This window comes from Anarrhichthys ocellatus, unplaced genomic scaffold (assembly GCF_004355925.1).
Source record: "Anarrhichthys ocellatus isolate YVR2014 unplaced genomic scaffold, GSC_Weel_1.0 scaffold53, whole genome shotgun sequence".
Taxonomy (NCBI): domain Eukaryota; kingdom Metazoa; phylum Chordata; class Actinopteri; order Perciformes; family Anarhichadidae; genus Anarrhichthys; species Anarrhichthys ocellatus.
The window spans coordinates 1,590,435-1,612,244 of record NW_022280083.1 but is presented as its reverse complement, the minus strand read 5'-3'; the positions used below and the strand labels follow the sequence as shown (position 1 = coordinate 1,612,244).

Sequence of the window (21,810 nt, the reverse complement as noted above, 5' to 3'; positions counted from 1 at the left end):
ATGGAGTACAGCACAGCCGCACGTCTCCACAGTACTGTGACACAGTTTAAAGTCTACGGAGATTATCTCGACTCCAAAGTCACGCCAGTGGATTTATTTTACTTGAAAGTGAGTCACATTATAAAGAACTATTGATTGTAGCCATGTTTCCCTGCTTTCTACACCAAGTAGCATTCACTAAACTCTCAGTTTAAGGTCATCTTTGTGATGACGTAACAGTAGAAGTTACAAAAAACACAACTTTCAACTTTTCAAAATCACATAGTCTCCTTCTTTAATTCGGCATCTAGCAAATCCCCCAACCTGTTAAAATAATACAGCATTGTTTGGTTCAGATATGTTGCGTTCAAGAACGCAGCAGAAGCTGCACGTTAACTGTTGATTATGGAGCAAGAAACACGATCTGACATGTTGACTTGTTGCATTCATTTGCTTTTAACTCAACTAATATGCACATTGAATGTTGTATCTTTATGATTGTTAAATTGATTGAATGGACGTGTTAGGAGGCGTCATTCTCCTGCACTTTGCTAAAAATGTAATGGAATCTGGCGTATGGTTCCTCTTTATACTCAAAATGACGCATTTAGTGGCACCTTTACCAAACCGTAAATGCAGTTAAAGTGGGCAACAGTAAGCGTTTTAACAATATATATATATATATATATATATATATATATACGTTGTTTTATTTTTTTGACAGTTGTTGTTAGCACGCATTTACTGTTGCAGCGTTAAAGCAGACGTGGGTAATTAAATGCAGGCTTTGCCATGGAGAAAAGTGTTGTTGGTGTAGTGTTCGTGGTCGCACGCTAGGTGGCAGTCACACACAGGTTTGGTATTAGGGCTTTAAACTAATGGGCTTACCACCAAATCTTATTTAAAATGTCCTTCACTCAAATTTCAAAGCAGTAGAAACAACACAAATGTTGTTAGATGTGATGTTTTGTCTTTAGTGAAGATGTAATTGGCAAAGGCCTGAGTGTAATGAATCTATCAAATGGAAATCATGTTTTTTTGTTTTACTAAAAAGAAGTTACAGCTTCATGTCAACAGAGGAGCTTTGAATCACATCTATATTCTCTGGTGTTAATCTCTTCTGCTACACAAATAGAAAACTACAAGAGGCTTGAATTTGAATATTGGGCAATCCTGCTTTTGTCCAGCAGATGGCGCGCTTGCTGACGGCATGCCCGGCTGCTGCAGTGGGCCGCTTTGTTTGAACACCTGTGTCCACACAGAGAAGGGGACGACTCATATCTGAGCTGATAATCAGCCGCAGTCAGTCACTATCAAACTGAATCACCCCCGTGTTGTGACGCTCCACATTCAGCCCAGGTCACCTCCTGCTGATAAAGGCCTGTGTTCTGATGAATGAACTGATTTTAAACTTGAGTTTGCTGTTATTCAGGACTTGTCGCACTGTGATAATGAACTCAGAACAGCTCTTTAAAGAGGTTTTACTACAATGTTTGGGGAGTGTCCAGGTTCTGGTGTGTCGACTTCAAGAAGCAACTCATTCAAACAGACTCATTCAATGAGCCCTGAAAACGAAGACAATTCTTTTCAGGCCAATTTTAGGGGCCGGCAAATGTCTGAGACTCATTTCTGGTGAGCCACATCAAAGTTGAAGGAAAATATAACTTTTCCTCTCGGGTGCGGACGCAGGCCCCGGCCGCTGGGGATTTTGGGTAGGAGGACATGTGGCCGAAGCTTTGATCTGACAAGCCGCAGGATTTGACAGCAAGATTTGGTTTTTAGATGATGACTTTATGGCTTGGCTTTAATGACGGTGGGTCTGTGAACGGCGATTGGAATATAATGTAGCTCACGGTCCCTGCAGAAGCACCACACACACTTAGAAGAGTACTGGACCTGTGCGTGGGCATGAAATCACACTAAACCCATAAAACTAAACTATATCACTTCCATATTTTTGTGAGGGAAGTGAAATAACAACTTTAAACTAAAGGCCAGAAGGTTGAGGAGATCCTAAATCTAACCGGCTGACAAAAATGAGTCAGCTGAGGCGGCCATTACGTTCCCGTACAACAAAACTGCAGTCCGAATTACTTTTCGTGGATAAAGTTTGCTTTTGACGTAATAAATATTTCAAATGAGCGCGTGGAAGTAAAAACACTCACCCAGAAGACCGCTGTTCATGTCCCGTCGAACCAAGTGCTTTGGTTGCCAAAACCTAGCAAAGTAGTTTTGTTGTGTTTTTAGTGTAGTCATTGTCAGCCGAACCAAACAAAGTAGTTTTTAAGCCTTTTTTGCTGTTGTTTTGTTTCAATTCCCAGCGTTAAACATGTTTCACGTTGTTAAAAACTACAACCGTAATCCGTGAAAAACTACGTTTCCCTAGAAATGTAATTGAGAGTGTAGTTAAGTTGTATGGAAACGTCATTTTGTAGGAGACAAGATTGATCCAGGTTGTCTCTAAAAACTGGATATGAATGCTTCACTTATAACAGCCAGTGATTCATCAGTGAGTGGATCAACAGAACAAAACTAATTGTTTTAATCAACTGTCGAGCAAACTTGTGCCAAACGCTCCCAGGTTCCAGCTTCTAAAGGTGTGGAGACGCTGCAGCTCTGTTTTACATCGTTGTAAAGTGAACATCTGAAAGGTTTCCGGGCTGTTTGGCAGACGGAACGCGCAGAAAGGACGTCACTTTGAGCTCAAGGAAATTGTTATAGACACTTTTGACTACTTTCTGACATTTAATAGTAATAAAATAAAATGGCACTCTTGTGCCAACATTTTTTAAAGATCCAACAGTCTCCAGCCCTGACTGCAGGCCGTACCCCCCCCCCCCACCCCTTATCCTCAACTGACTCCTCTTTTCTCACACAGAGCCGGGAGTTGGCCCGTAGGCTGGTGGAGCACGGCCACAACGGCACCGTCCTGAGCAGGGAGGAATTTGAGGAGACGAAAGCAGCTGAACAGGCTGCCGAGGCTGCAAAGATCGACACTCTCTACGGCAGGAGCGGGCCGACGTGAGTTCAATCCTCACCCGACCCACCGGTGGACACGTTCACACCGTGAATGTTCACACATTCTGAGTCTGAATGTGGTCGGTGGATCAATCAGTCGCTGTGGCCGGGAGACTCGCCTGGTCTCTCTGCCTCTCCTTGTTAGTGCTTTTGTGGTTCGTGTGTATTGACTTCTCATGCCATGTGAAAGAATAATATTTGAGATCTTCTGTCTTCTCCCTTGAATTAGTGTGTTGTGGTAGAAGCTGACATCAGTTTCTGTGTCGGTACTTTCCTGCTCCAGACCAGATCTTACATCTCAAGTCGGGTTTATTTTATAAAACGACGTGACAAAAAAACCAGGCCTTGACATGAATTACCCTCTTCCTTTATTTAACTTATTATAGGATTCATATTTTTCCTCTACTGTCGAGGTGTTTTGTGAGATTTCAAATTTGCAAGATGTCAAAAAAAATGCAGAGTTGCACAATAATGAGGAAACGCCGCTCTTCTTCTGGTGGATTTTGTTGAGCAGAACTATGTACAGGAAATAATGCTGCCTATGTTGGGACTGAAAGGCGTGTGAGTGGGTGTGGCCGTGTTGTTTCAAGAACTATAATATTAACCTAGTCTGACGATTGTTGGTCAAACAGTAGAAGTATGTAGGGCATCTCCTAAAGTTAGATTTGCTCCTTTTTTTCCCCTGGCAATCTGATCCCGGACTCAAAACCCTGATACGAACTTCCTCACATATGAGAAGATTAACTAAGTGGTTAATTGACTAATTGTTAGATAACCACAGTTTTGCTTTGAGTGTCGCTAGATGTTTAATATCTAAAATAGGGTTCACAACATCTTCTTCTTCCGGCCCTGTGTTTTTCTGAGACAGGCTCTCGGTCTCCCTGCAGCGAGCGGCAGCACATAGAGAAACATGTAAAACTCTTTTTTGCCGGCTGAAGCTCTGCTCTGCTAATCAAGGCATGACAGGCCATAAAGTCTGAATCTTTTATAGCTGCATCCGGTGCGGTAGCGGTCTGAGCAGCTTGTATAATCCTTTTATGATTGCGTTTTTACAAAAGACAGAATAAATGGGAGGTAATTCATCAAAGTCCATGTCCTACACGAAAACAAGGGCTTTTTTCTTTCCCCCCCCCCCCTCCGTCTGTCTGAATTCAAATCAAAATGCTTCACATAAACAAGCTGAATGACAAAAGTACAAACTGGAGTCCTGTATAAACTGCCCCTCCTGAGGGAAGAATGATCACACAGATATTGTTCTTTCTTGATAAAGCCATGTGGTTGTGGTTTTCCCCCTTTGATGACAAGCCAGAACAGACTCCAAATAAGACCATTCAACACACACACACACACACACACACACACACACACACACACACACACAGGGTGGCGGAGGTATCCAAACATTTACCTGCTAGGTGTTGAATCTGATTGAACCCTCAGATGCTTATCCAAACTTAAGCAGATGTCTCGCCGCTTGCCCCCCCCCCTCCCTCGTCCAAACGTCTGTGAACATCAGTGACACTGGTGAAATGGGAGCCTCCACACCTGCAGTTGCAGTGATATTAGGGCCACAAAGCCTTTTATCTTGTCCCAACAGGATCTAGGGAAATGTTGTACGGGAACACCGGGATGTTATTTATACACAGTAGTCTGTTCCGTCTCCCGACATCTACATCCATGGAGGGACATTTTCCAAGGCTGTCAGTAAGGGTCCTAACTGTGTCCTCAATACAGGATCAGAGACTTCAGAAACATCCAGTCAGATTGATTTTAAAGGAATAATCCACTGAAAATCTTATCTATTCAGTATGAAATGCTTACTGTCATTTTGGATTCACAAACAGTTACAGTTACCAGAGTCACATCAGATTAAAGCATCTTAAACATTTTAAAGGAGCTGTATTTAACATTCTGGACATTAATATTGCAGCAAACACATATTATCTATGTAAAGATATAGTGGAGTAATGTCTAGCTGAGCTAGGAATGAAGCCGCTCGCCCTCTCTGTGTGTTGTTATCAGAGCTTCTTTTGTTGACATAGCCGCGCCGGCCATGCGTGATTTTAGTGCATGTTGGTGCACGTGTGCATGCCCCACTGGTTGGCCTCACGGCCGCCGGTGTGTTGTTGTGGAAGCGTAGCGGCAACCTACCGGTTCACCCTCAAGTAAACTCTGTTAGCTCTGTTAGCATCATTAGCTCTGAGCCTTTCGGCTCGCTGTCGAACCGCTGAGAGGCAAATCAAAATGCTCCCAGTCTTGGATCTTACACCTTTAGATTACTGTATTTGTCTTGTATTACTGCTTTGACAACACAAAACCAATGTAACTTTGTCTTAAGCAGGCATATGTTTAATTAGTGTCAACACCACAAGTATAATAAGGGAGCAGAGCCGTTTACATTTGGCCTTCTTATATCGAATTTGACAGAAACCATGTATCAAAAGACATTTCCATGAAACAATGAGAGTAGAAGTTTTGTGCCAGGTTTAAAACATGTCCCATCTGCCCAGGTGACAAATAAAATAGGAGTAGAACGGACGTTCCCATTCAAAATGACGTGGCAGGATGGCCAGAGCGGTGGCCATTTTTATGTGTACCGCCATTGAGACCATTGTAGTTGGCTAACTACCGTATAAACTAAACCGACTTGTGGCAAGTCACGGACTGAGGTGATGCAGTAACAAATAAATCAAGCAGGGGAGTTCGTTATCAATGTTGCAAAACAGAATTTAGCCTCATACAACGTTTTGTTATCTTATGAAAAGTTACTTCTCATTTTTCGCATGTGGCCGCTGCTATTGATAAGGACAAGCCACCTAGCTAACCAGCCAGGCATCCGTCTCCGGAGCTGCGTCTGATCTCTTCCCAGCTAGCTAAAGTCCCACTAGCGTGCGTTGTGACCATAGCAACTAACAACAATCGCCATTTTCTTTTGCAATCGTCAAATGACCACAGAAGACATTTCAATATCCGATCTACTGCTATGGCCAACAAACTGTAGGGAACTAAAATAAATATGTAATTAACAGCTTTCCCACACTTTGAAATGTGACATCCTGTCAAAAGACTTTGACAAGACAGGGAAAAAACAGCATTTGCAGACATTTTCCATCATAAAGTTTCAACTGTGCCCCCCCCCCTGTCTAAATGCAGATTGCTCTTTCCTCTGTGGTTTTGTTTTTTTGATTGGACTTCCACACAAGGTGACCCCCTGACCTCCTGCTATGGTCACATTGTGAAAAACACGAGTCCCAGGATGCAACGTACCACCTGCAAAGTGGCCGAGCACAATCGGTACAGTGTTCTGAAAAAAACAGTGTGGCCACAGAAACTGGCAGCTGTGCGGTAAACAAACTCAATGTAGTTGTTGTTTCGGCTAGGAAAGATGAAAATAAAGTCATGCACTTGGATTTGCATTGATTTAAGACCTTTGCACCTGCATACTAATCCTCTCATGGCACTGGGCAGCCACGCTGTTTTGGGAATGCATTTTGCCTTCCCTGTAGGCCTTAACCTACGTCTCCCAAAGGCATGTCTTTTTTCACCGCTCTGTCAATGCTCTGTGTCCCCCCCCCCCCCCACCCCCTTCCTTTCTCTTTTCAACCTCCCTGTGCTCTCTTGGAGACCTTTAGTGCCTGCAGGTGTATAAATAGAGCTGTTTTCAATTAAGGGCTAACCTCGCCTGTAGCGTGCATCTGATCAATGAATGCCCCTGCACCTGTGGTAATAAAATACCAAGGGAGTGGAGATAGTGCCGTGAATGCTAATCAGACGTTGCCCTGTTGTTGCCCTGTCTCATTCTTAAGGACAACACGCTCCTCCTGACAGCTTGGCTGTGAAAGAGGGTAAAGGGGTGGAGGGGAGGGGGGTGCTTTGCTAGCACATCACAAAAAAGACCAAACAAAAGACCTGGTGCTCTCATCAGACATAAGTGAAATACAATACTTGAATGAATGGGATGCTTAGTCAGTTGTGCGGTTGTTTGGTCAGGGGGAAGCTGAACGGGTAGTCAGGATCAACAAATAGGAATAGAACAGGCTTGGGTTGTGACGGGAGCCTTCAATTTTGGTAAAATACCTGGATTTGTTAAGTTGTGTCTGATCCGATCATTTATCTTCTCTGTTTTTGGCAAAAAGTGAGTTATATAACATTTTAATAAATAATAAAGTATTTGTCAATCTTTATAAAGTAGCAAAACTGGTTAGTAAAGGTTTAACAATGATGTAATAGGTAAGTAAGTGTGTTTGTAAAGCTATTATAAACAATTATAAGAAACTCATTAGGCTTTTATTAACGTTTGTTAAGCATTCATAATGTCAAATAACCTACAATAAACATGTTTATAATGCTATTTTAACACTTGTATATTCTTATTTACTTATGTTAATATGCATATAATAAGGCCTTATGAGGGCCTTATTACCTATTAATTAACCCTTATTACAAGGACCTTAATATACAAATGTTAAAAGCTGGACCTTTATTGATCTGTTAAGGGCCTGAACTGATTTGCATCTGACTACTGGATTCAGATTTGATCAAATGCCATCAAACACAAACCTTGCACACACAAAAAAAGGGTTTTGTGTTTATTCTTGTGTTCCAGAAGTGAGAGAAATTCAGGACATCAGGATTTTGTTGTTAGCAGAACATACATATATTCCAAACCACAGTTCTCAAACAAAAGACATCCATATTAGACGTCCTGATAGCATTGTGTTTCAATCTCGTGCAAGAATAACATTTGATATAAAGTCGGAGACAAACAAGAGGAGCACTGCTGAGTAGACGTGAGGCCTCCGTTTCCTCTCTGCTCCGGCTCTGGCTCGGGCCCAGAAGTCCGTGTCAGCATATGTCCTGACCTCGCGTGCTCACGGCAGCCCTGCGAGGTTTCCATCAGGCTCCCCGCGATCTCCCCACAGTCCAAACCACAGCCACGCTCATTGTCCATTGTGCTGCTGCGTGTTTTTTTTTTTATACAGTCCACCTCAAGAATTCTCCGCTCTCTCTCTACTTTATATTAAAAGCGAGCTATCTACTTGCTGTGCCAAGTACAACCAGTGCCACGAACACGCACAGTGAATAGATTTCACTGCGGATCCAACCTCCAGATGCTTAGCAAAAAATAAGATTGTGGATGTGACTGACATGAGAAGCCTCACAAAGTCGATCCCGGGCTCATTTTGTTTAGCAAGCCGAACCCCCGCCACTCTCCACGACTGCAGCGCTGGCCGAGGGCCCTCGGGCGACCAGGTTTCGCAGTCTCTATTACATGTGCTGTCAAGCCAATTGCCTCCCTTGCTCTTTGTGATTTTGGGACTGGGGTGTGTAACTTTGGAGCTCTCCCCTGCAAACTCTGTCCAGAGACACACTTCCTGCCAGGCTTAAGCTCGCCACCACATCCCACCACGCAGCACATAGATCAACACGTACACCAGTTTAGGACCAGCTGGTGCAGCGGCTAATAAATAACAAGCTGTCTTTCGACTTGGGTGTCTGTCCACAGTTTAGAAGTCATTCCATATTTAATATTAATGACTTAGCTAATTAATGAAACTTCTGCCCTCACTCACTGGCTCGATGTAAGACACCAAAATAAACCTTATCTACATAGAGTACATATTGCATGGTAATACCAGTTGTAAATGGGATCTAAGTCAAACTTGAATTTGTAATCTTTTAATCAAAGACAAACCCTTTGTTACTGATATATTCAAGGAAAAATCTAATTTCCCAAGCCAGTAGCATGCAAGAAGAACGGGTTACAGATTTGAAACATTTACAAAAAAAGAACATAACAAAAGCGTCTGGGTTCAGCAGTTAGTCAGGGTCTCTCCGGTTTGACTGGATGGCCAGCAGCACGCTGAAACAAGCTCACTAGCCACCTAGCAAGCTAGCTAGCACGTATGCTACGGACAAAAGCTAGCGACCTAGCGTGCTAGAAATGACTGAAGTAGGCGAACGCCAGCTAGCTCAGTGGATCAAACTTGCACACTTGCAGATACTAATGGTAAAAGACTCATGCTTACTAAGTGATGCCAAACAATGGCTCTTCTTAGACGGCCCCCCGCTGGCGTTTCATCAAAGATGAAACCACACACCGGGTTCATGAGGCGCAATCCTAACCCGAGCAGACCCTGGGGACTTTGATTTGAGTGGCATAAGATCTGGTTATTGAAAAATGTGGTTTCAAATGGCTCTTATGACATACTCATTATTCAAACGTTTCGCTTTATAGATTAAATTGTGCTCAGTTTTGACTGTTTCCTGAGTGTTTTCTTACTTTTGAACTATTCTAAGTTTAAACTTCCATTTTAGGTTGAGGAAAATAAGTCGTCTGGAACCTTGTTACCTAGTTTACATCCCGTTTCCCCTACAATGTGCAGCAAGAGAGGCCCAAATACTACATCAACTATATACATTATTATATAGTGTTGATTCCTCCCACCATCATCATTGTCATCCTTAAACCCAACTGGTCCTTGAGTCATTGTCTGCTCTTTACATCCCTTAGTTCTAGTGACTTTGCACTGTTGCACAGGGTAATTTGCTTCTCACATCGTGCACCCTCACACTCAGGCGGTCCCTGATGTTTGATCATATTTGATAGAAACTGCCTTGCTTTGACCTAAACCTGGAGCACTACAGCTTAGTGCCCCTGATGAAGGGGAGGAAGTGGCTTCCACATCATAGAGCTCTTCTAATCAGGCTAAAGGCCAAACTGTCATCTTTTCCTTTGTACTGTACTTCTAGATGGAGGATGTGAATGATGGATCACGTGGTCTGTTCGGCAAAGTCTGGAGGACAGGTTCTCTAAGATAACTTTTTAAAGTGGTTGCCAGTTTGGCAACCAGGCATCCGTTTGTAGTTGCCAAAACTGAAAATATGTTTATCGTTTTTAGTCAATAAAACCTCACCGTCAAAGAACTTAATTTGCTTTGCCATTGTCTCTAAACACATGGCTGTGTGCACGCGAGTAAAAGCACCAAAGGATGTACAGCATTGTTTAGTTATGACTGTAACAGCAACATTTAAATTTTAAATTTTACGAATTAATTTTTGGGTTTTGCTATTTGCTGCCCCTATCTTTTATGATTAAAGGACAATAATTGGTTGTCAATTTCTTAAAATGGCTGCCATTAGCAACCTGGCAACCCTTAATTGTCAAGCCCTGCTGATATGTAATCTCAAGGTTTTTCATCACCTTGTTTTAATAGATTTTGGAGCGTAAGCATGACTCAGTAGTTTTGGACGAGAAAATTGAGTACCAGCCGCTTGTGACCAGAAATAAGAATTAGATCTGTCACAATTTAACTGCTAAGGAAATTCTTCGCTAATCAGCAGCTAAAATGAGTTGAAAAGAACTTTTAAATGGTTTCATGTGTGTTGCTTTGCATCACATTGTAAGCTAATAAACTGATGAGGAAGAAACCACACTTTCAACATGTGCAAGACAGACAGGGACGTGAGCTCATTCTTTCAATTTAGGACTCTCATCGCAGTAGATATTATTTTCCAAAATTGACCTTTCCTCTAGCTCTATCCAAATCTGCGCATCAGATTTCACTTGTGACTCCCCCGTGTTTGAACCGTCGTATCCATCGCTGCATGCACCCCCAAATGTAATACATCTAATTTAGCTTCAATAAGAGCTCGGTATGAAAAAATGACAGTGATTCCTTTGATCCCCCTTCAAACACACGAGCACTTCGCAGGCAGGCAAAGCGCAAATGTGTGACCTCCCCCCAGCCCCCAAAAGCCAAGGTGGCCACAATACACAAAGAAAGCTTCAGGTAGAATATCATGCGTAGCACATGTGTAACTGATACATTCAGCTCATTGTAATCAGAGGTGACAGAGGATTTTAGAAAAAGCCCAAAATAAAGTAAATTGTCATGCTGTGTGGAATTTCCCTCGGCGTCCACCAGCCCAAAATAATATTTTCCATAAGATTCTTTTTCCCAAGCACTCTGAGGAAAAATATTCTGGTGCAGTATGTGTTGTATCTCAAGAAATCATTGTATTATTGAAAGTTCCCATCTGCCATGCTGTCGAAAAGCTGCAGGCTAATGCAAGCTTCAATCGGTCTCCAGAATAAAAGAAGCAATGATTTCAAAGCGCGACATCTGTTACGCGTCACGAAATGAAAATCTCTCGGAAAACACAATTTGTCCGTTTGCTGAATATTTATTTGCAAAACGAAGGCTACGAATTACGAAGGAATGCTAGCCCCCCTCTTACCTCAAAGAACTTTTTAATGACATTCCATTAATTATGCTGGGATTTACTTGCTGTAGCAAATTTTTGCACGTGTGAAAGAGGACACAACCCGATACAGATCAAGTTTGTTTGGCAAGGCTGATGAAATTGCACAGAAGTTGGGGCTCGGGGGCAACGTGCTACAGTATATTGAATTTTTTTTACTATTCCCTGTAATAACAATAGTTCCTCCTCTCAGCTCCTCCTTTCAGCTGTGCAAACAGATAACGGATTAGTCTTTGAGTCCAGCAAAGAGATGGCTCGTGGTTGTAGGTCAATGACACCTAGGCTAACACAAAATTCAAAGGTGACAGATGTGAACACATGCAGCAGGAAACACATGTACAACAAGCACTTATAAAAGCGTCAAAGTGCAAGCAAGAGGGAACACACAGATCAAGTTTTACACAGTCGTGTGGACTTTGTCAACCTGTTTTTACAAGATTACTTACACAACGATGGTATGTAAATATTACATTCCTTCACCACAAAATTAAAAGGGAGTACAGCATTAAAAACCATGACGTGGACATACCACTTCTACAAATCAAATTAAAAACTTTGGTATTCAGATCAGGTAACAAAAACCGATTCAAAATTTAAAATAAACACATCAGTCGAGAAATTGCATTTCCGGTATGCTCATCAGTACAGGAAATAGCAACGCTTGAAACAACACAATATTTTACGTGGTTACTTGCAATTTTGAAATGTTAAAGTTTTTTGACAAAATAAAATTGTACCTCACAATGTACTTTTTCAGCAAAGTGAAATGCAAAGTTATTTTTCGCGCAATCATAACAAATCAATATTCTGTAGACTGACTAACGCAGCACATTGTGGAGCCTCTGACCTCCATAATTTACCATCGTCTATAAACAAAATGTCCAAATGAAGGAGAGAAAAAATAAAAAAAGAGCAGGTGGCTTGTTGAAATGACAGGTCATTATTCTGTGAGGTCACGTTTTACGATTTCAAGTGAAGCAGTAACTCAAGGAATTTATTTTTATACATTTATACATCTGCACAATAGAATCATCAAAGCTAAAAGATATAAGAAATACAAAAACACAAAATCCGGAACATGTTGGAAAGTGTTGTACTGAGAATAAATAGTTTAAAATGTCCGTTTAGGAGGCTCATGATCCAGGAAGAGGGCCCCTGGGTTTCGGAATGGTGGAGCACATTTCACTGTAGATCTGTTTAAATACATGTGTAAACACACTTGGAGGATAGTTGCTGTGCAGTAACAGCTGTTCACCCCCAACAGAGGTGGACAAAGCGCTCTATAAACTCCTGATTATAACACAGTGAACAGGTTCCTGACAACCAACAAGCACATTGATTGATTTTTAATTCAGTTACTGGATGTGTGACATTTTCCTGCAATAGTTATATAATTTGTGATATTCGGACTGGAAACACTATGTTGATGGCAGGTGTTCTCCCATCGCCTACTCACCTGGACTGACTGCAGTGCAACACCTGGAGGCTTCATTTCTTTATTATTAGTTGCAAGTGTAACAAGGTATCGATGGAGCATCTTATCATCTTATCATGCGTATTCAGCTGGTTGCAATCTCCAACCACACCACTAGATGCCACCAAATCCTACACACTGCCCCTTTAAATATCCAAGAAGCTTTGACACTGACACTCACAGAGCTTCTACATTCAGATTTTTGTTTTCTGTGGTGTTTCCTATTTTAAACTGGCACAACAACACAAATACTTTGTCAAAGTAATTTCATATCTGTAGGACAGATGCTCTTAGAAAGATGTACTTTTTGTATTTCAACAAGCCAGATGTCGAGCGTTCACAGCCCTGCCTGACTTCTTTTCTACTAATGCCAGAGCCCACCTGCCTTGACCACAATCCAAAAACAAGACACTTAAAACACACGGCTAGATCCCAGTTAGCTTAATACCACGTCATTAGCCACTAATAACCATCATTTAATAGCAGAATTCTTGTTATCCCTCCTAAATGAGGCTTGATAAGAAATTCGTTAATTGACGGGAAACTCAAACTTGCAGCGGTCCATGTGTTTTGCTGAAGTATTATTCACTCTCCGTGACTGTGTGTGTTGCTTTAGCTACTGGATGGGGTAACCCCAGTCACTTGCCTCCTCAACACCTGTGTTTACTTTGGGGCCTTCGGCCCCCATGACCCAGCAGCAATCCTTCACTCACTCAGAAGATGGAGTGAGGTTCCAGCCTCCAAATATGTGCTGTCCGTGCACTTTTAGCACTGTGTGATTCCTCTAAGACTTCCATTATGGGGGCACGGGCCAAACGAGTAGTATAAATTACAATCCTTTCCCAAATTCTAGTCAATTTAAGCATTCGGATCCTGTTCTCTTTTACTGTAATGTTAAGCTAAGCTAATAGCAGACGTTGGCTTTGGCGTTTGTTCCTTCTTGTTGTGGCTGTTGAGGCCTTTTTAAAAAGTGCTTTGGGTATGGAAAGTGGATTTGAGGAGCCGTTAATGTAGAATATAAACAAACCTTCTTTGGATGGTGAAGCAGACCCAACTGGATTCAGCAGTTTTGAATATTCAGCACGAAAGAAACAGATTCATGACGAGGGGGGGGTTGCAGGTTCAAACTAACAGGTGTCCGTCAGACAAGTTTGGGATTATTGCTTCAGTATTGAACCTCAGCACTATTTCTGTGTCCGTAGCAACAAGTACCCAAAGCTGACATTTTTCTTTTTTTTAATATTTGTTTAATGTCCTGATTCAAATCATAATTTTGCTCATTTCAGAGTTCCTTTGCAGCTGTGCAGCGTTCTTGTACACTTTGGCTTCTTTTGGTAAACAAAGAAAGGGTTTAATTTGTTTCATATTTCTGAAAGTAAGCTTATCCAAAGAAGTACTGCTTTGTTATTGGTACTGAAACTCAGGTATGTTATCGAAGAATTGCACGCGATACCCAGCACTACCCCTGTGTTTTGTTAGTTGAAGTATTCTTGAGCAAGGCACGTAAATCTCATCAATGTCCGGGAGAAGGGTGGGCCGTTGCGGAGGTATTGTATCCGCTTACGGGCCTCCTTCCTCGGGTTAACGTCGGTGCATTTAGACCTGACCCTGGATACTACCAGGTCTGGGTAAATCCAAGCAAGTAGGTCAGTTTTTCCCACAATGCACTTGTAGTGTAAGGAAAGGCTTGGGCTTCATCAGATTAAAAAAAAGGATGAAGCTAAGTGACTATAAATTAGATTCTTGGTGATTTAAATGAGGTGAAAATGAAGTCATTGTTCACATTGTTCAGCTCTGATTCATGGTTAAAATACACATAAATTCACACACATGGAAAACATCAATATGTAATCAAAAATATCCAAAGCAGCTTATCGGTTTAGATTATCAATAGAAGTAATGGCCTTCTGTGTTTTTCCCCACTGTGCTGTAACTTTGATTTAATGAGCCCTGCTGTCTTTCTTCTTCTGCATTCTTAACCACAACTGAGCGGCTCCCAACGACCTGTTTACTGCCTCCGACACGTTAACTCGCTGTGGATCCCGTGAATGTTTTGCACAGTCAAATCCTGGACGCAGGCCAGACTTCTGTTGCTCGTACTGCAGTGTAAACTGTTCAAATATTAGTGCCGGTGTTTTTTCAGGTGTGGATACATTAGTGTGCCGCCAAAAAAACCCACGTTTCCATGGAAGACGTGGCCAGCCCAAAAGTGTAAAATGCTGCCACAGTATCATATGGAGTCATTAGACTGAGATGTAGTACTGCTCCTCGTACTGACATCAAGAAAGGCAGCATTGTGACATTCTTCATGATCTTTGTAGTTTTCAGATTTTTCTTTCAGAACAATAAACATTCACTTATCAACAATATTTATGATTATATCTGTTCAAAAATGGTATTTTGAGTATTTGGGAGCTTGGCAGTTTTCACTAGACGGCAGCTAGAGTCTATCCCATGACTTTGATTGCATGTCATGCTCGCTTTCTGTTGCATCCTGCATGGTAATTCATAGCTTAAACCTATTTAAATGTGTCATTAATCATACATTGTAAGCTCTTATATGTGTTTTATTGTGCTATAGGAAAGTCCTGAATACATGGAAAGGAAATATCTCTCTACAATGAGGAGCTTAGTTTAGCAAAGATAGGCCACTGCGAAGTGTTAAAGGGTGGAACGCTTCCATAAAGATCCTTTAAGGCTTCATGTGACTTCTTCTTCTTTTTTTTCCAGGTTAAGAGAAACATTTCAAACCGTTTAAATGTTGTCTTTTCCAGGACGCTGGCAAGTGCAGGAAAAGAGCTCAAAGATAACTTCCTGAAAGCCCTGGCAGAGCGAGAGGAGGCCAACCGCAGTGGGAAAATGACTGTGAGTACGTTATTACACCACTCCAATTGCTACGTAATGGGATTCCCCTCAAATATTTCTGCAATTCCATTAGGATGGGAACAGAATCCATACTGTGTCAAGTTGAGTGGAAATGCCCCCCCGTCCCTCCCCAAATACCTCGAGAGCCAGCTGCCCGCCCCTCTCCCATCCATAAAACCCCATTTACCAAACTCTCCACCTTGTCCGAGGTGTGCCTTTTAGATTGAATCACCACGATGATTTCTTAAGGGGCCTCACCTGTGGAGAAGCCTGAAGGGGCATTACCAAGCCACTATGCATGTAACTAGTCTTTAATAACACACTGTCCCCTCACAAACAGACACGAGAAGGGTAACCTCGAGACGTCATAGTTTGAAGTGTAGGGTGGCTGACCATGTCTTTATATATTATATTTGCGGTGAGGACAGAGTCGTACGTTTGTGCACGTAGTTGCCAAGTGTGAGAGGTGCCGAGGAGATGCCCGGCTGAGTGCTGAGGTTTCTGGCACATGGTCGTCTTAAAGCTTTACAGAGAAAGGTGGCCGGGTGTTTCGGTGGGAAAATAGGGTGCTGGGTCCATTAAGGCTATAGCTGTCCGGTCCTAGTTTATCTGCAGTTGCAGTTGAGCTCCTCAAGGGCCTCGTCTCCCGAGTTCTGTCTGTGATTTCCACGGACAGAATCTCCAGGTGCAGCCGATGAGTGGCGACCGTGTGTGGTGGGCTCCATCGGGCCGTGACCTCCAGCACACTCTGGGGGCAGCTTGCAACAGGGTGTGAAGCGGCCGGAAACAAAAGTCCACAGCGCCGAGTGTGAGGTACTGAGAATGCCTCCTCTGGGTCGGGAGTGAGTTGCTGGCCCAATAAAAGAAAGAGCACTTATCTTTAGGTCTCGTTTAAGAGTGACGGTAAGATCAAAAAGGCGTGTTGGCACATCTGTCCTGAGTCTGCATGCTTAGTTCAACTTAGATGCACCAGGGCGAGATGGTTTTAACTATAAACATTACTTTTAACACAATTAACTAGATTCTGTACCGTTTGTGGGGGGGGGTTGCATTCAGCTTTGTTCTGCAGGGATTATAAGTGTTGATAGACTCTAAAAATGATTCACTTCCAAGATGCTGGAGTACAAAAAAAAAGGAGTTTTGTTTGACCTCCACTTACCTGCCCCTGTGGGCTTTGCAATTATGAGATCACATGGAGTGCACGGAGGGGAGTAGAGGTAGTAACACCAGAAGTTTTCCCGCTGGATGTTTCACTGTGTAAACAGAACTTTTTCTTTCAGCTCTTCATAACTTAAACCATTTGAGAGATACGTCTTTTTTTCCCCTCTCTTACAAACCTCCGGTGTACAATGAAGTGATTTAAAGCATTCAGAGAACAGAGACAAAATAAATAAACAAGCAAAATATCCTGTTGTGTCACCAACACTGCTTTGCTGACGTGATGTTTTCCCACCTCTCCTTATTCTTTTCGTCTCTTAAGAGCTTCCTTTGCCGAAAAAATTGGATCAGGAAGATGTTTATTTTCCTTTGAGAGCCCCACTCTGTTTAAAATTGAACCCACATTGGTGTGCTTAATGCCGCTGCTCTGTGAAACTGTTCAACAGGTAATCCTGATACAGTTTGACGAGGCTTGACCTCGGCGGTATATTTACATTACGCAGATGTATTCCAGACATCCAAACATGTGTTGTGCCTTATTCCATGTACTTTACATTCATATTCTACTGTATGTATGTACTTTGCTGGTATTTACACATATGTTACAAATGCTGTATTTTCATATTAACTTCAGCCGCTTGAAGAACTTGGACACGGTTTGGATTTCTTCCCTCTGCTCTCCGTTGCACCTACGATCCTCTTTATAAGAAGTGTCATGTTACCCACGTTAATCTTCGATAGGGTTCAACAATAAGACCACCCAGCGTTGTGGGGTATCTTTCACGCTGTTCACGAGAGCTTTCTGACGGCCTTTTGAAACACATGACTCCAGCTCCTATCGGCCAGGCTCCTCAAACCCGAGGATCAGTCCCACTAACGCGTTCCAGGTCTTCATATCCACTCATCTTTAATGCAAAGCAGTCCCTGTCCTACACGTGCTTTTCCACTTTTTTCCCATTATTTTTTATGTTTGCACATTGTTATTTGAAGGGGGTGACACCCCAGGGGGTAAATAATAACACATACATAAAAGGCTTTATTGGATAAAGCCAGGTTTCTAGTTTCATTATGTTGACATTATTAGTATCAAAGGTTTTTACAAAGGGAATTTTCATCATCTCTTTTTTATCACATAAATCAGAAAATACTGTCCTCAGCCATAAATAATAACATTTTTTGTCATGTTTTCAGAATTATAATGTTGTATTAATCAGGTTATGAAAGATATGTAAAAACCTTAAAAATAAAGACGAATATATTTGTATATAAGTGCTCCTGAAGTGGAGGTTTCAGGCTGAGAAAGTTGTTTGAGGAAACGGCCTTAAAAGATATGTATTAAAGAAGCAATCCTTAAAACTTAAGTTCTGGTTGATTTACAATCATTTTTTGAGTGAAAACAATTGTCTTCTGCTCAGACTTTAGTCTTGGGCTGCGACTGAAATTCCACACTCATTACTTTTTTCCAAATTGTGTGCGTAGTTCCAATTTTTGCGTGTTCACAATGTAGATAAACTGTAACACAGAACTTTATCCGTGGAATGCCACCACAGACGTCCACAGATGACCAGTTTGTAATACTGCAAATATATAAATACTGAAATTACTTTCATCAGTGGGTCATCGGCTCAATCACCATTGTGTTACCTCCTTCGGCGATAGATAGTGACATAACAGACATTTATTTAAAATGAAAAATGTATTTTATATTTTTTTAAGGTAGTGAAATAAACACCAAAATGTCTGTTTGGGTTTCTTTCCACTAGAAGGCATGTTTTGAGGGCAAAATGGCCAAAATGTCAAAATTGACCAGTGAATGAAAAATGTATTGAAAAATGTTTTTGCCTCTGGTGTCTCCCTTTAAGAAGCATTTAAGTCACTCTATCGTGTATGTTTTAAAAGACCCATCAACTTCATCAAAACATAATAATCCTGTCTTCCTTCTAGTTGAATTCAACATTTTTTTTTTAATGCATTTAAAATCCAAATCAAACACAAATTGCCCAATTTGTTTTATTCGCCTTTAAACTTTTAGTGTCTTTGTCGTGAGCTCACCCAGTGTTTGCCGATGCCGTCTCAAGTATCACCCACTTCATTCATCATAATAAGGTTTCATCACTGTGGAGAAAAGAATTTTTTGGGCGCAGAATGGACGCGGAAAAGAAAAATACTGAAAGCTGAGTTATTGGCTCCCATTTAAATGGATGACACATTCATTGTCGTCTTCCGTCTCATTTATCGGAGCTCCTTTGTCTCTCCTTTCATGTCCTGCTCAGCCTTTCAAGTCAGGTTGAAATTACACCTGTCACTTAATACACTCGTCAGGTTCATCCGTCTCTTCTGTCCCGGCCCAAACCGCCTTACAAAAGATTGATAGCAGACATGACTCTTGATGAACAGAGCTCCTCCTCCCCTTTGTGTTCAAGGCAAAAGAATACTAGGAAGTGGATCCTATTTTGCATTCAAAGTACTGACTTTAAAACATTTTCCCGTATGGTTATTGGTCTGTAGAAGGAGCCCTCCGCTATCTTTCTGATCAGCTGAACTCGTAAAGCTTTGCCTTCATTGTGCTTCCACTTCCCCGGCCCTGTTGCGTAAAGCTGCCTCGCTGCCAAAAGTCACACACAAACAAAAGCTGCACCTGGGCAGCTTTGGCTCTATTTGCACTGGGTAAGAAGTTAAGTTTTTTATCAAACCCAGGTCACACCTGCGCAGGATGCCTGAGGGGTGTCCATTGTTGGAAGGTTCCCATCTGAAAGTGAAAGGTGTGCTACCTCCACCCACTCTGCTCCCTGTTTGTTCTCAGTTTGTTGAGAGGCTCTGATGGTATCAGTGTGGAAATTGCAACACATCAAATTAATGTTAAACTAATGAACTTGCTCAGTTATGCAGCAGCTATGCATGAAGCACTAATGCACTGACATTTATAGGGTTCTTCAGCCAAAACTGAAACACTGAGATTTATAACGACTATAAAAAGGATTGAAATAAATGAGATAAATGAAAGCCATGTGCCAAACTCTAGTGAGTGCAGTAGTTCATAAGGGAAGTAGCAGACATGTTCAGAAATGCCCCGTCCTGCAATGTTAAGATATCATGTTAGAAATTGCTTGTTGCCAAATCTGCACCAAAAACATATTACTTGTAGTCTAACCTTCCACTGAATTTAATTTAAATGTGTGAGCCTGTTTTGAGCTAACTAGTTAGTTATAGTAATGGGATATAAAGCATAACCGTATTGGTGGTGCTAATAATCAGTGATATCAGAATGCTTTGCTATTAAAATAAACATTACTGATGAATCTCTATAAATTGAGTTAAGTTTTGAAGTTAATTTAATAAAAGATGAATCTGTCCAGTATGCACCACAAGAACTGGGCCTTGATACGTGCTGCTTCTGTGACATCATGTAGTGTGGCATGATGATCAAAACTACCAGAGTATGACAGAAGGGAGAAAGTTACCTTCCACTATTTGAAAAAGTATCATGTCAACCAAATCACATTCACTAAACGTAATGAATTATATCAGACTGATAGTATGAGATGGTATCATTGAATTAACAGTGAATAACATGGTTACCCATGGTGCATTACATGACCGACATGATGACTGATGATGATGTGTTTCACCTTCATCAAATGTTGTTGACCAAAGAACACAATGTACCCTGAAAGTAAATATTCACTCCCCTTAAATATATATTAAATATGTTTCTTATTGTGTCGGTGAAGCCGATCACTCATTCGGTAACAAGAGGGAATGTCGATAAAACAATAAAGAGGGACTGTTTGCTCCCGGCTCATTCCCAAACAGCAGCACTGTCACAGAAGTCAGTTTGTTGTGTCAGCGGAAAAAAGAGCTAACTGATGGGAGTCACATTCAACCCGTCAAATATCTTGAACAAGGAAACAAATGGTTAACAAAGCATTAATCCAAAGATTTGAACACGTGAACGATATGGTGCTCAGTTCATGATCGGATTGAGCGTGAAACGTTCTCCAGAAGAACTCATGAATACATAATGTGAGAAACCTTCTACATTAAAAAACATGACAATGTATGATAGGAATCAGCCAAACTACAAAAACAAAAATAAAGCGTATGTTAGAAAACTAAGTTAAATCTATAACCTATTCCACTTGATGAATGACTTCATGTTTCCAAAGCTCCTGAATATATCGCACTCTTCAAAGCATCTAATTCAGTTTTTTGTGCAGTTTTTGTTTCATTTACTAAATTTAGTTGTCCTAACGTTAGTTGATACCAATACCAGTGAAATTCCATGATTCTGAATATCCAATTGGACACTGCGATAAAAATCAAAAACAAAACAAATACTTCAAAATACAGTCCTTTATTATCCATACCTGATGATCCACCTCAAGTTTCTCGCCCCAAAACACACTTTTAGAAGATTGTATTTGAACACATCATGATGGCTTAACAAATTTTCTTTGCTCAATATTAATTTTCACTGAATAGAGTTTGAAAGCAGCATAACGATAACGTCTCTCTATTTCAACCGCCGTACGTTAGCTGCTCCATTATTTAGCCTACAGGACTGTGCTTGTCCACCCCCCCCCCCACGTGCGTATTACAAATATATATGTAGAGATATCAGAATCAGCTTTATTGGCCTTGTATGTGTACGCATACAAGGAATTTGACTCCGGTTTTCACATCGCTCTCAACGAACATACATAGAATATACAAATAAAGGACATTAAAGTACTATGTACAATATAAATATATATCCAAAAGTATATATATGGACATAAAGAACAATAACAATGGATTTGAGGTATTAGTGCAGAAATAGTGCAAATAGAGGGGCAGTATGTCTGATTAATTGTTCATCAGAGTGACTTCCAGTGGAAAGAAGAGTGCGTTGTTGTTGTGATTGTTGACAGCCAATAGTTAACTTGGCCAAGAATGAACATTTAAGAACTTATGCAGTTCACCAAAGGGCAATGTCCACAGACCAGTGTGGACATTTTAAAGATAAATGTATGTATAATATATATATACAGTATGTGTATATATATGTGTAT

The 21,810-nt window shown here is 41.3% G+C and overlaps 1 protein-coding gene across 1 annotated transcript in view; it reads left to right on the top strand.

Moving 5' to 3' along the window:
- The window catches only part of cfap299 (cilia and flagella associated protein 299), a 74,144-nt gene continuing 52,334 nt past the window's right edge, over window positions 1-21,810 (top strand). Inside the window, exons 1-3 of the mRNA XM_031870568.1 lie at window positions 1-108; window positions 2,858-3,000; window positions 15,511-15,601. Of these exons, the coding sequence (XP_031726428.1) occupies window positions 1-108; window positions 2,858-3,000; window positions 15,511-15,601 (342 nt within the window). The remainder of the gene's footprint in view (window positions 109-2,857; window positions 3,001-15,510; window positions 15,602-21,810) is intronic.